General features: G+C 35.1%; 1 protein-coding gene across 1 annotated transcript in view; it reads left to right on the top strand.

Moving 5' to 3' along the window:
* ACADL (acyl-CoA dehydrogenase long chain) overlaps positions 1-11169 on the top strand; it is a 43983-nt gene extending 32814 nt beyond the window's left edge. The window contains exons 9-11 of the mRNA XM_068967901.1: positions 2238-2365; positions 4517-4603; positions 9619-11169. Coding sequence (XP_068824002.1) covers positions 2238-2365; positions 4517-4603; positions 9619-9712 — 309 coding nt within the window. The 3' untranslated portion in view covers positions 9713-11169. The remainder of the gene's footprint in view (positions 1-2237; positions 2366-4516; positions 4604-9618) is intronic.
* Positions 11170-13922: the final 2753 nt, after the last annotated feature.

Here is a 13922-nt window from a genome sequence, read left to right as displayed (position 1 = left end):
CGATGGTGTGGTCACTCACCTAGAGACAGACATCCTGGAGTGTGAGGTCAAGTGGGACTTAGGAAACATTACTATGAACAAAGCTAGTGGAGGTGATAGAATTCCAGCTGACCTATTTCAAAACCTAAAAGATAATGTTGAAGTGCTGCACTCAATATGCCAGCAAATTTACAAAAGTCAACAGTGGCCACAGGACTGGAAAAGTTCAGTTTTCATTCCAATCCCAAAGAAGGGCATTGCCAAAGAATGTTCAAACTACTGCATGTATGCAGTGGCATGTAAAACACTCATTTTACATGCTAGCAGGGCTTCCGTGGTGGCTCAGCGGTAAAGATTTGCCTGTAATTCAGGGCATGCGGGTTTGATCCCTGGGTTGCGATGATGCCCTGGACAAGGACATGGCAACCCCCTCCAGTATTCTTGCCTGGAGAATCCATGGACAGAGGAGCTTGGTGGGCAACACAGTTCATAGGGTCACACAGAGTCGAACACAACTGAAGCAGCTTAGCAGGCATGCATGCACATGCTATCAAGTAATGCTCAAATCCTTCAAACTAGACTTCAACAGTACATGAACCAAGAACTAACAGATGTACAAGATGGGTTTAGAAAAAACAGAGGAATTAGAGATCAATTTGCCAGCATCCATTGGATCATAGAAAAAGCAAAGGAATTCTGTTTCATTGACTACACTAAAGCCTTTGACTGTGGATTACAACAAACTGGAAAATTCTGAAAGAGATGGGAATACCAGACCACCTTACCTGCTTCCTGAGAAACCTATTTGCAGATCGAGAAGCAACAGTTAGAACTGGACATGGAACAACAGATTGGTTCTAAATTGGGAAAGGAGTATATCGAGGCCATATATTGTCACCTGCTTATTTAACTTATATGCAGAGTACATCATGTGAAAAGCCAGGCTGGATGCCACCTTCCAATGCAGGGAATGCAGGTTCGATCCCTGGTTGGGGAACTAAGATCCCACATGTTGGTGTGCTGCAACTACAGAGCCCCTGTACCACAGTGAAGATCCTGCATGCTGCAACTAAGACACGACACAGCCAAAAATAAATAAATAAAAAATTGTGTAAAGAACAACCTATGGTTTTTCCATTAGTCATATACAGATGTGAGAGTTGAACCATTAAGACAGTGAGTGCTGAAGAATTGATGCTTTTGAACTGTGGTGCTGGAGAAGATTCTTAAGAGTCCCTTGGACAGCAATATCAACCAGTCAATCCTAAAGGAAATCAACCCTAAATAGTCACTGAAAGGAATGATGCTGAAGCTCCAGTACTTTGGCCACCTGATGTGAAGAACTGACTCATTGGAAAAGACCCTGATGCTGGGAAAGATTGAAGGCAGGAGAAAGTAGCGGCAGAGGATCAGATGGTTGGATGGCATCACCAACTCAATGCACATGAGTTTGAGCAAACTCCAGGAGTAGTGAAAGACAGGAAAGCCTGGCGTGCTGCAGTCCATGGGGTCTCAAAGAGTTGGATACAACTGAGTGACTGAACAACAAGTATAAATATATATTTTTTAATGCAGTTTTTAAATTTTATTTATTTATTTGTTAAAATTTTTTGGCTGTGCTGTGTTGCCGCATGGACTTTTCTCTAGTTGTGGTAAGCAGGGGCGGTGACCCATGGGCTTAGTTGTCCCAAGGCACGTGGGATCTCTCTGGGTCAGGGACCGAACCCATGTCTCCTGCATTGGCAGGTGGATTCTTTACCACTTAGCCACCAGGGAAGCCCTTAATGTCTAATAATATTTTGATATTGTCCTTTTAGCTTGTTTCTTTATTCCAATACAGAGAAACAGGAAATGTGCATACTTGATTTCATTAATAGTTCTTCATGGGTTTAGATTCCAGAGGAAAACAGATATTTTCAACAGCTGTACCTGAAGGACTATACCACACAATGGTGCTCACCCATTAGTCATGTTGTTCTTCCAAAAGTTCCCTAAGTCTAAATTTTTTAACCTAAAATATGAGATGTTATTTTGTATTTATTGACCTTTGCATCTTGTCTTTTGGTACATTTTCTTAGTAATGAAATATAACATTAGCTGTGTAGTTAATATGCATCTTTTTTGAAGGGAAAAAAAACTAATTCCACATCTGTTTTGCTCTAAAGATCTTTCATTGTATAATTTTTTATATGCTAAGTGACTCAAAATATGCTCTTCTCCTTCACTCATCTTTTCCTTTCATTTCCTTTAAACTGAAGACAGTGCAGCATAAGCTCGCAGAATTAAAAACATCCATATGTGTAACCAGAGCTTTTGTGGACAGCTGTCTCCAGCTGCACAGAGTGGAACGTCTGGACCTTGCCACTGCTGCCATGGCGAAATACTGGTATGCATGCTACGGTGATTAAAATGTGGTGTTTGCACAGACTGTTATGGAATTCTTCCAAAGTGAAACTCACAGCCTTGAAGGTCTTAAAGGAAGAATGCTGAGTAAATGAAAACTAGCAGTAAGGACCAATTTTTTTTTACATGCTGAATGTTCCCATTAAACTTATTTATAATGTGCTAAAACTTACCCGTTACTTTTTAACTTTTAGCTTACCCTCGAAAAGCAAATATTAAGTATGATGACTAATTCGTTATTTCAAGTAGTAGTTGATTTTCAAATTAGCTGAAGAGTGGCAGTAGAGTAAGATAACAAAAGAACAGTAATACCTCAAGTCCTGAGATAGAGCCGTAATTCTGTCATTACATAACTGCAATTAAATTTAATTATTTCTGGGCCAAGATTTTGATATCTGTGAAATGAGTAGATCGGGCAAGATTTTTCTGTTTAAAAGGTTTTCTAGACCTCAGAAAAAATTTCTGAAGTTTTGACTGTCCAATCAAAAGTTGTACATGCTCTATTAAGCAAAAGGAAAAAAAAAATGTTCTGTAAGACAACTTTCAGGGACTTCCCTGGCCATCCAGTGGCTAAGACTCTGGGTTTCCATTGCAGGGGTCTCAGGTTTGATCCCTGGTTGGAGAACTAAGATCCTGCATACCTTATGGTATGGCCAAAACCGCAAACCAAAACAAAAAAATTTTTCATTTTCATTAAACATGATTAGCAATGTTATTAAAGATGAGTTAATTGAAAAAAGACCCCCCCCCATAGGCCTTTTGTGTATTTTAAGATGCAAGAACATAGTTTAAATCAGATTCTGAAAGCGGGTTTTGTCTCCTCTTTTAAAAACAAACATTCTCACATCTCATTAGCCCAAAAATAACCTGGAAAAAATTCCTGTTGTTATTCATTACTTGTGTTCACTTCAGTGAGAAGTAGAATGAGGAAATATGCAGAATAGTGGTTTATGTAATGACTCCAAAATAATAAACTTGCCAGGTTGAAAAGTCATGTGGAATTACTAGAAATTAACATTTTGGGGGGAGATACTTTACATTTACAGCAAGTTTTTTAACTAGTAGAGAATAGTTTAAAAATTTTTAGATATTTTTGGAAAAAGACATTTGGCTAGCTGGTGGCCTTATTGTTCATTGAAAACACCAGGTTTATAGACATACTGGTATTTCATATTGGAGAAGAGGAAGCAACTACTTGTAACCCAGCAAATATTTCACTAACAAACTTGTAAAAGACAAAAATGTGTAGAATTCCAAATATCACTGCCCCCTGAATCTTGTCTGTTAATCATTATATTGTTACTGTATTTCTCAGGAACATCTTGACCTGTCCTATGGCTTGAGTTAAAAATTATTTTTTATAGGAAAATGGGTCTATGCTTACCTTTGTTTTATATTTCCCACTGTTGAAAGTGAGTTGAAAAGATTTTGAACTAACCAGTTATTTTATGGATTTTAACAGTAGTTAAAATTGTGATTAGATCAGAAAAGTATATTTTTCAAGTACCTCATATTAATATATATATACTTCAGGAATAATGATTCCCCAATAATCTTTAATAAGTATCCTAGAAGATAGTATGTGCTTTGATAGAGGTCTATCCTCTTAGGTTTTCACTTTTACTTTTAGTTTGTTTCTGAAAACCCTAAAACATATTTTTTACCGCTAAAAATTCAGAATTGCAGCCTTTGCATAGGAAGTGACATATTTGAAGAAAACAAACACATATTACACAAGGCAAAAGAAAATAGATGACTGTGTAATTTTTCTGCTAACATATCACACAGAGAATCTGAATAATTTAGACCAGATTCAAGTTTTTACTATATTCTTTTTAGGCTTAAAGTACCCAACACCTAATAAATAGTCTAAATTTTCTACATTTTGTTTCTAGACTTAACAAAAACCCAGCCAGAAATATAGTTGATGAAGAAAGTATTCATTATGTGAAAATATTCTTGAGACTTATTTCACATATAATTTATATCAATCTTCTCTGGTTGACTGATATGCCTATTTTTAATTGTTTGATAAATGTATGCATTTAAACAGTCATTTGTTTTCTGGTTGTAAAGCATCTCATGAAAATTAATTTCAAATGTTCCTTTTCTGCTTTTTATTTTGGACATCTAGGGCATCTGATTTGCAAAACAGAGTAGCTTATGACTGCTTGCAGCTGCATGGAGGTTGGGGATACATGTGGGAGTATCCCATTGCAAAGTAAGTAGGCCTGTTGTGTTATGCTTTTCTGGATAGTGTGAAGAAAAAGGAAAACTTCTTTACCTGTTCTTTGTACACTGAGTATAGAGGGAAAGGAGGTGCAAAATCTTTGCATTTTTCAACTGCCTATGGAGTGTGTTCAGGTAGCTAGAAACAACTTCATGTTGTCAACTTACCACTAGGATTTAATCATTTTTTTAAAAAGTGAATATATACTTTAGTATACAAGATATTAAATATAAATAAATATATAATATACTAAAGCTTTATTTGAATCATTATTCAGAAGAAGTAGTATCACTTTTATAGTTGAATAGTACTTTACTATAATTGGTTATGTTTAGTTATTCAGATTTTTTTTTCTAGTTTTTTACTGTGACAAACAATGCTTCAATAAACACTTTCATACGTTTATCTTCAATACATGTGTTTTTTATCATAACAGGACAAAGTCCCAAAAGTAGTACTGCTAGTTCAAAAGTATGCATATTTTACATTTTAATGCATTTCAAGATCATTTCCTCCAGTTTGAAGCAACTCATACTCAAATGAACAGAGACTGAAGATGACTTATCTTCTTGAGTTATGTGCTTAGTCGTTTAGTTGTGTTTGACTCTTTGCGACCCCATGGATTATATAGCCTGCCAGGCTCTTCTGTCAATGGGATTCTCTAGGCAAGAATACTGGAGTGGGTAGCCATTCCCTTCTCCAGGGGATCTTTCTGACCCAAGGGATTGAACCCAAGTCTCCTGCATTTCAGGCTTATTCTTCACTGTCTAAGTTACCAGGGAAGCCCTTAATTTGCACTGACTATCAATTATTTTGTTTTATTTTATTTTACTGTTGTTAAGAGCACTTAACATGAGATCCACCCTCTTCACAGAATTTTAAGTGCACCATACAGTATTGTTAACTCTAGGCACAGTGATGTACAGCAGATCTCTGGAACTTATTCATCTTGCCTGACTGAAACTTTATGCCCTTTGGTTAGTAACCTCCCGTTTCTCCTTCTCCTTAGTGCCTGGCAGCCACCATTCCTTTTTGAGGCTACGAATTTGACTACCTTAGATACCTCATATAGGTGGGATCATATGGTATTTGTCTTTCTGTGACTGGCTTATTTCACTTAGCAGAATGTCCTCAAGGTTCATCCAGGTGGTGACATACTGCAGAATTTCCTTCTGCTTACAATTGAATAGTATTCCATTGTATACTACAGTTTCTTTATCCATTCTTCTGTCCATGGATGTACAGGTTGTTTCCACATCTTGGCTATTGTGAGTAATACCGCATTAAACAAGTGAGTGCTAGCATCACTTGGAGGTCTTGATTTCAATTCTTTTGTATAAATATCTAGAAGTGGGATTTCTGGATCATAAGGTAGTTTTATTTAAATTTTTGAAGAACTTCTGTACTGTTTTCCATAGCAGCTGCTGTGCACCACTTTGCATTCTCTCTAACAGCAGTGTGCCAGTTTGCAATTTCTTCATGTCCTCGACAACATTTGTCTTTTGGCCTTTTAGCTAATAGACATATGTGAGATGATATTTCATTGTGGTTGATTTACATTTTCCCTGGTGATTAGTGATACAGTATTTTTTCATATACCTTTTGGTCATTTGTATGTCTGAAAATATCACTTTTTTAAAAATAAAAAAATACACATTACAGAAAAATTAACCTACATATGAAGTCAATAAAAAATCTGAAATTTTTTATTGTTTATTTAGCTCTAAAAACAAATCAAAGTGTTATTTTTTTCTAAGTAGAATTTGTATTTCCTTCAAATTAGAATAAATACAGCCTTTTTATTGTATTACACATGAATATTCTTGTTACCATTTCGAAGCAGTTCCAGTTTGTCAATAGGCAGCATCCTCTTCTATATTTCTTCCTCCATCTCCATAGTTTCTTCTTTCCCTATTCTTGTAGTCTTTGCCTTAGTAATCCCTCCATGGCATTTCTCCTTATCATTATAGAAAATATATGTTTCCTCTTATTTGGCAATATTTTCAGCTTATATAATTTTCCCAAGGAAGTTTTTTTGCTATATAGAGAGAAATCCAATTTAGTTTTGAATCTGAGAATGAGAATGCTGTGAGCTTCTAAAAGCTTCTTATAATATTAATCTAAATACAGAATATCTAAAAGGGAAACAGTATTAAACTAGTATTCAAACTTACTTTCAAATTTATCATTTTGGCAAGTATAACTGAAGACATTTTATTTGCTCATAGTCCTTAATAAGTAAAAAAACATTGTATTCAAGTTATATTAAGAGCAGAAGCTCCAGCATAGATGTAATTTACTAATTTCCTGTAGCTACTGGGTAGCTCAGAAAGCTTTAATTACAGGGTATATATAATTTATAACTTTCTATAAAAACTCAACAAGTAGGGTATTTTCCTTCCTTTAGAATGTAGGCATGAAGTAACTAACTTATTTCCTTTTCTTTATCAATTCTTGGACTTGGGTTTTGGTATATCCTTTCAGAACTACTTTCAAACAGGCCTTAAACAAAAGCAGATTTTTTTTTTTTTAATCTTTGAATAGTCATGAAGTCAGAAGTTAACTGAGTTATGCTAGCACAAATTAAAACATTGCTGGAATTTTTCCTGTGTGTTTTTATGCTTTAGTCACAATATTAACTCATCTTATTTATAATATTCACAGTGCTTAAGAAAGTAAAATAATAATGGGTATTTATATTTTTCTGCTTAACTGTACTATTATAACTGCTTTTGGGAATGTAGACAATGTCGTGGTTCAATGTTTGTCTAGTTTAGTTCAGTTCCTAAGAATGGCATTTAGGTGAAGAAGAGTCAGCCATCTGCATGGTCCAGGATTAGAGTATAGCATAAATCTTGGTCTGTTTTCTCAGAGGCAATTCCATCAGATCAGTAGCAAGCAAAAATGGTAACTTGATGACTTATTTGAAATTTCTGGTTTCAATTTGAGAGACATACTTCCTTTCAGGAGTAACAATCCCCTTCTTGGCCAGGTTCTTAGTTTGAAGACTGTATGAACTTTTAAACTAGACTACTTTTTTCTCTCCAAAGACAAAGGGAAAGAACTTTTCATAAGATGACAAGAGAGAGTAGTGGATAATATCAAAAAAGCTAATCAGATACATTAGGCAGTTTGTGAATGAAGTATACATATTTTGATATGATAGAAAAAAAAAATCATTATAGTTGTGTTTTCTATACGTTAAGGTTAAACTGTATTATTTGTGTGTTTGTAAACTCCGAGAGTTGGTGATGGACAGGGAGGCCTGGCGGGTTGCAAAGAGTCAGACATGACTGAGTGACTGAACTGAACTTATGCCTGTTCATGTTGCTGAGTCTTGGTTTCACAGATCAGGGAGATGCTTTTTTGTTTTATTTATTTTTTTCCTGTTTGTAGAAAAATAAGTGGTTTTAAGTGTGAGTCTTACTTCAGTCTTACTCATTCACCTTGGGGCTATGAGAACAGATGCTTAAGTTTTGCCATTTCAAGACCTGTTTGCTGGGAAGAACAGTGTGAGATAAAGAGCTTCATCCCTGTGTGGTTAAACATTCCTTCTGCTGCCATTCTGTGAATTTTAGTTGATGACTGAATTTAATTAATAACTTATAAAAGGTCTACTGGTCTCTGTCAATTACCTACTCCATTGGAACTTCTTTAATGTGAAAATAATGTGCCCAACTCGGTCCAAAAGGTCCAAAAGTATTGAAATTGCTGAAGTAGGCTGAAGTGCCAGATAGGTTCTCTAAATGAAAGTTCTGGATTTTGTGGGCAACAATGGAATCTGTCTGAAAGAAAAAATATATTTGAAAACACAAATGTCTCTAGATTTCAAGTTTCATCAAAAAGTAGGTATTGAGACTCTAAAATTCCTTTGTAATACAGTAAATCAAATCAATAAATACTGAGTGCTCAAGTAAGGTACCATTGCAAGGTACCATGATGAACCAGGACGAGGAAAAGTTCAGAATTGATCATGTTCCCAGAGAGCCAGCACATTTAATTTGTCTCAAATTAAATTAAATTTAAAAAAAAAAAAACAGTTTAAGGCTTAGAAAAAAAAAATGCCTTTAAATTTGGCTACTAGAAAACTTCAAAGCTCAATAACTAATCTTACATTTCTGGACCAATGAAAATATTGATACAATCAAAAAGATATTTGCCAAAGTGGCAAGATACCTACCTTTTCATTCCAGGTTGCCAATGATCTATTATGTGACCATCAAAGCAACCATTAATTAGTATATGTATGAACTTTTCAGCACCTCAGTTCCTTTACCTGCAAAATTAGTAATATTTACCCTCCTTAATTCCAGAGCTGAGAGGATAAAATGAGAAAAGATAAAAACAACTATATAGTGTTATGTTTGCTGTCATCACTATCAAAAGTTAACTCTTTTTTTATGGCAGTGTGCTCAGTCACTCGGTATTTTTAACTCATACATTACTGGGGTGATTATTAATCATTTCCAAAAAGTAAGTTACTTGTTAACTTTGTGAAGTAATAATTTTCTGAAGCATCAATTTATACTGCTGATGGCAGCAGTATTGGTGAGACTCTAAAGGATGTTAGGAAATATGTATTTTTCTCTTTTTTTTTTAAATAAAACCAGTAGATTTCAATTTGGGGGGAAAACATTAAAGGTAACAAGCTATTAATACATTGCATTCATTTCTAAATTTAAAATAGCACTTTTTAGGATCTTACTATATGTGCTGAATTTTACAAAATTAAAAGAAACATACTTAGAAATGTTATTTTGAATTTGTACTCTCTTCAAGCAAACTAAAACAAATCTATGCAAATGATCAATATCAGAATAGAATTTCATAATCATACCAATCTAGGGTGAATGCCATACTGAAAAAAAGTAATTTATGAAGAACTTTTATTGTTTGAATTTCATTAAATGAACACTGTAAAGTAATTAATAGTTACCTGGTGAGACAAAATTTATAATTTCTAATATCCTTTGTTTATTCCTTTAATCATCTTCTTATTTATCCAGAGCTTATGTGGATGCCCGTGTCCAGGCAATCTATGGTGGTACCAATGAAATAATGAAGGAGCTGATTGCAAGAGAGATCGTCCGTGACCAGTAGACATCTGCCCACATCCCAGAATCCTATTACAGCTAATCTGGTTTTAAATCTACTCAAGATAAAATACAACACAGAAAGGGAGGGAACACTAACCAAGTTTTTATCTGTTCTCTCTATAGAGAAAGAAATCAAATGCTAATATAAGATTAACACAGTCAAGGGGAGAAATCTTTGAATCCAAAGATCACAAAGTTTCCCAATATAAGTTTTAAACTGTTAATTTTTTGCATAGCTAAATGGCAGAGATTCTCCGATTCTAGAAGCCTTCATATTTCATTTATCTCTAAAATTCTAAAAGAGTATAAATGCTTTCAGTTCAGTTCAGTTGCTCAGTCGTGTCCAACTCTTTGTGACCCCATGAATCGCAGCATGCCAGGCCTCCCTGTCCATCACCAACTCCCGGAGTTCACTCAGACTCAAACGTCCATCGAGTCAGTATAAATGCTTAGGTTTTTAAAATTGAGGCAGAAGTAATTTTTATTATACTATTAAATTTTTTACAGTACGTTGATTTTGAAAACGAAGAATAAATATAATTGACAATGCAAAATAAGTTCCAAATTCCCCAGAACAGTGGTTTCAACCACCCTACCCCTAAACCTGTTTTTAAGTAATGAAGCACTTTCTTCAGTCCAAAGCTTATGCCAAGTCCATGTGAAATCTTGATGTGTGAAGCGCTGCTTAGGTTGAAGCAGGAAGCCTCCTACCTTAGGGCCTTAAAACCACTAGGACTCAGCTAAGCAAATCCCCACAAGAGAATTCCACTGGTTCCTTAAACCACTGACACCTGGGCTTTCAAGGGACTTCCATCCCAGTTTAATTGCTAGGAGAGCACACCATTATCCTTAATAGTTTCAAGATATTGGTATATTTTATAGGTACCAAAACAGTGACTTTTATTTGCGAGCAGTATAATTTTTTAATTAATTTAACAGATTTATACTTTGTGTTGTCATCTATAAGCCAGGCTATTAAATTGATGAAAACTATGATTTAAAAAATTGGCAAGATCCATAAGTGAATAAACAAGTTGTAATAAGGTAAGAAGTAAATAAACAATAATTGCAAATCATGATAAAGGTAATAAAGGAAATGAAGTATTTTAAATAGGAAAAAGAAATGACATTTAATTTAATTATTACCAAAAAATAGGCCATTAATTTGTAAACTGCCAGCATCATTTTAGTACTTGTTTTCATTTGCATGTATCGGTGAGACAGAGAATAAAGTAGTTTTTAAATGGAAATAAATAGATGTATTCTTGTTCAACTTAGAAAACCTCGATATTTTATTTGGTGTTGTGGGTATTAAACATTGTTTTTTGATGCAGTCATTACAACCGGGTAGAGCAGAGAGAAAAGAGAACACTTTTATACCATTCTCTCCTAGTGTCTTACATAACTTTGATTTGCTCTTGGGTAGAACTTTGTATGATTGTCGACTTGAGTTCTTGCTCAGTAGATCAAAAAAACGGGTGAAAATAAATTCTTATTAGGTATTACTGTATTTGTTGTTTTTACCTCACACCAACTGCCAGGAAACGATAGAGAATTAGATCAAACACCCCAGCCCAGCCCCAGCTCCCTTCCCAATCTTAAAGAAAACTAGATTTTAGGAATTAAACATCTGTAGGATAAACAGTAAAGTAACCTACTATGTAGAGCTGGACAAACCTAGATTTGAATGATGACTGTTACCATTTAGCAGCTATTGGACCTTGGGCAAATTCTGAGTCAGGATTCTTTCAGGTACAAATGACAAGGAAATCCAATTCAGACTATCCTAAGCAAAAACTTGTGCTGGCTAAAATGAATTGTAGAGTAGTTCATATAATCTAAGGAACTGTAGTAACTTAAGGGCCTGATTCTGGAGTTTAGAACTGCCAGAACTTAGACTGTATCTGTTTATCTTTACGTTTCTTTACAAATTGGCCCAATGGACACTGCAGAGAAATTTCATTACAGGGCCTGTAAAAATAACCTTGGGCTGCTCCTAGCCTACAAAGCTCAGCACAATGTCATTATAAAGTAGGGGGAAAGGTGTACTGTGTTTGACACTCATCAGGAACACAGACCAGGAGAAGCCATTCCTGACGCAGAGAGTCAGTTCAATTCAGTTCAAAAAAGGTCCCATGCACGCATTGCTGCATCCCAGGAGCAGGTTCTTGTAATTTGTATTTATCAGAAGGTAAAAGGATTGTTAAGGTAGGATATTTCCTAGAATGATCCCTGAAATCTGTTTTTCTATTTCTGCAAATTCAGTCTTCTTTTGCACTCCCTCCAAAGAAGCAAGTGTTATATCATGAACTTAAACCATAAAGCAAAACAGGGAGCTCAGAGTGTGTGCCTTAGCTTTTTATTTAGTTTTCATTTCTTCAATAGCTAATCTTTGTATTTTGCTTGTGTGGCTGTAATTGTTGTCCCCCAGGGAAAGGAATTTAGCATCTGTATCTCACGCAGTGCTAAGTGCTCAAGAAATGATAAATAATAATAATACTCAAAAGAACAGACTGGACTGACACAGCAGGAAAGCCACACTGTGTAAATAATTAATGAGAATGAAAAAGCCTAGGTAATTTTGGGTTTTGGCTCAGATTTTTAAAATCATAATTATTGCCCTAAAATTATTTTTGCCCTTTGTTTATTTAATGGTGTCCTTGAAAATGACACTATATAAAACAAGCTGTTTTGATTTGCTGTTTTAAAAATCTAACAGCAAATCTTTACTAATCTAGTAATTTTAGTAGTTTATTGCTCATAGTATAAGATTTCTAGGAGGCTGCTTTTTTCATATGTCAGTATTATTTTTGGCACACACAGCATTTATTTATTTGAAGTCATTGGAAAGATTTGACATTGAGGTGGAAGTCAACTGTAGGCCGATCTGTCTTATGCTTTATAATAAATGTTGAAAAGGAGTTCTCCTTTCAAATATCCTTTTTTGAAATCTCATTATCATGACAAATTTTAAGAAAAATTACATAAAAATTCAAGCACACTCAAAAAATTGTTAAAGTAGTGTAATGAGCCTCTAGCTTCAACATTTGCCAATGTATCAACCCCTCCATTTTTTCAGTAATTTTAAAGTAAATCCTAGACATAAGCTTATTTCACATACATATATACTTCCGAATGTGCGTCTAACTGATTAAGTTTTTTAAATATATAACCACAAGGCCATGATCATAATTTAAAACCTTTAAAATATAGTTACAGATTAACAGTAAATTTTTCTGAGTGGTATCAAGAATGCCCTTTGTAGTTGGTTTGTTCAAATCAGGATCCAAGCGAGGTCCACAGATTGCATTTTTGGTTTTGTCTTCTACATCTCTCACTTTCTGTCTCTTTCATGGTTTGGGTGAGCAGGGGTGTGGCTTGCTGTACAACATGTGGGATCCTGTTTCCCTGACCAGTAATTGAACTGTGCCCCCTGCGGTGGAAGTTTACAGTCTTCACCACTGGCCTGCCAGGAAAGTCCCAAATACTAAGCACTAGTCTTTTTCTTTTTCTTTTTTTAACTTTTAAATTTTATTTATTTTTGGCCACACCATGTGCCTTGTTGGATTTCCATTCCCTGACCAGAGACTGAAATTGGGCCACGGCAGTGAAAGCCTGGAATCCTAAACCATTAGATCACCAGGGAACTCCCTCTTTTATAACAGTCCTTCCTTCTTGCTTTTTCATTCTTCCTTTTTACATTTTATTTTTTAATTAATATATAGCAAATTTGATTGTTTTGGTATACATAGCTATGATAAAATTGTCTTTTTTTGGTACTCTAAGTTTTAGCATGTATATAGATTTGTGCAACCACCACCATAATCAGGATACAGAACAGTTCTATTATACAGATACAGAACAGTTCTATTATACAAAAAAAAAAAAACTACCTCTGTCCCATTATAGTTACATCATTCCTGCACTTTTAACTCCTGGCATACAGGCTTGCATGTTCAGTCTCTCAGTCTTGTCTGACTCTTTGCAAACCTTGGACTGTGGCCTGCCAGACTCTTCTGTCCTCTTGCCATTCTGGCAAAAATACTGGAGTGGGTTGCAGTTTCCTCCTCCAGGAGATCTTCTTGACCCAGGAATCAAATCCATGTCTCCTGTGACTCCGGCATTGGCATGCAGATTCTTTACCACTGAGCCACAGGAAAGACCTCTAACCCCTGACAACCATTGATATATTCATTCCTTTATTATATTTTTGT

Source organism: Capricornis sumatraensis, chromosome 3 (genome assembly GCF_032405125.1).
Source record: "Capricornis sumatraensis isolate serow.1 chromosome 3, serow.2, whole genome shotgun sequence".
In the NCBI taxonomy this organism is placed as follows: Eukaryota; Metazoa; Chordata; class Mammalia; order Artiodactyla; family Bovidae; genus Capricornis; species Capricornis sumatraensis.
Note: the sequence above shows the minus strand (reverse complement) of the source record. Positions and strands in the feature narration are given on the sequence as shown.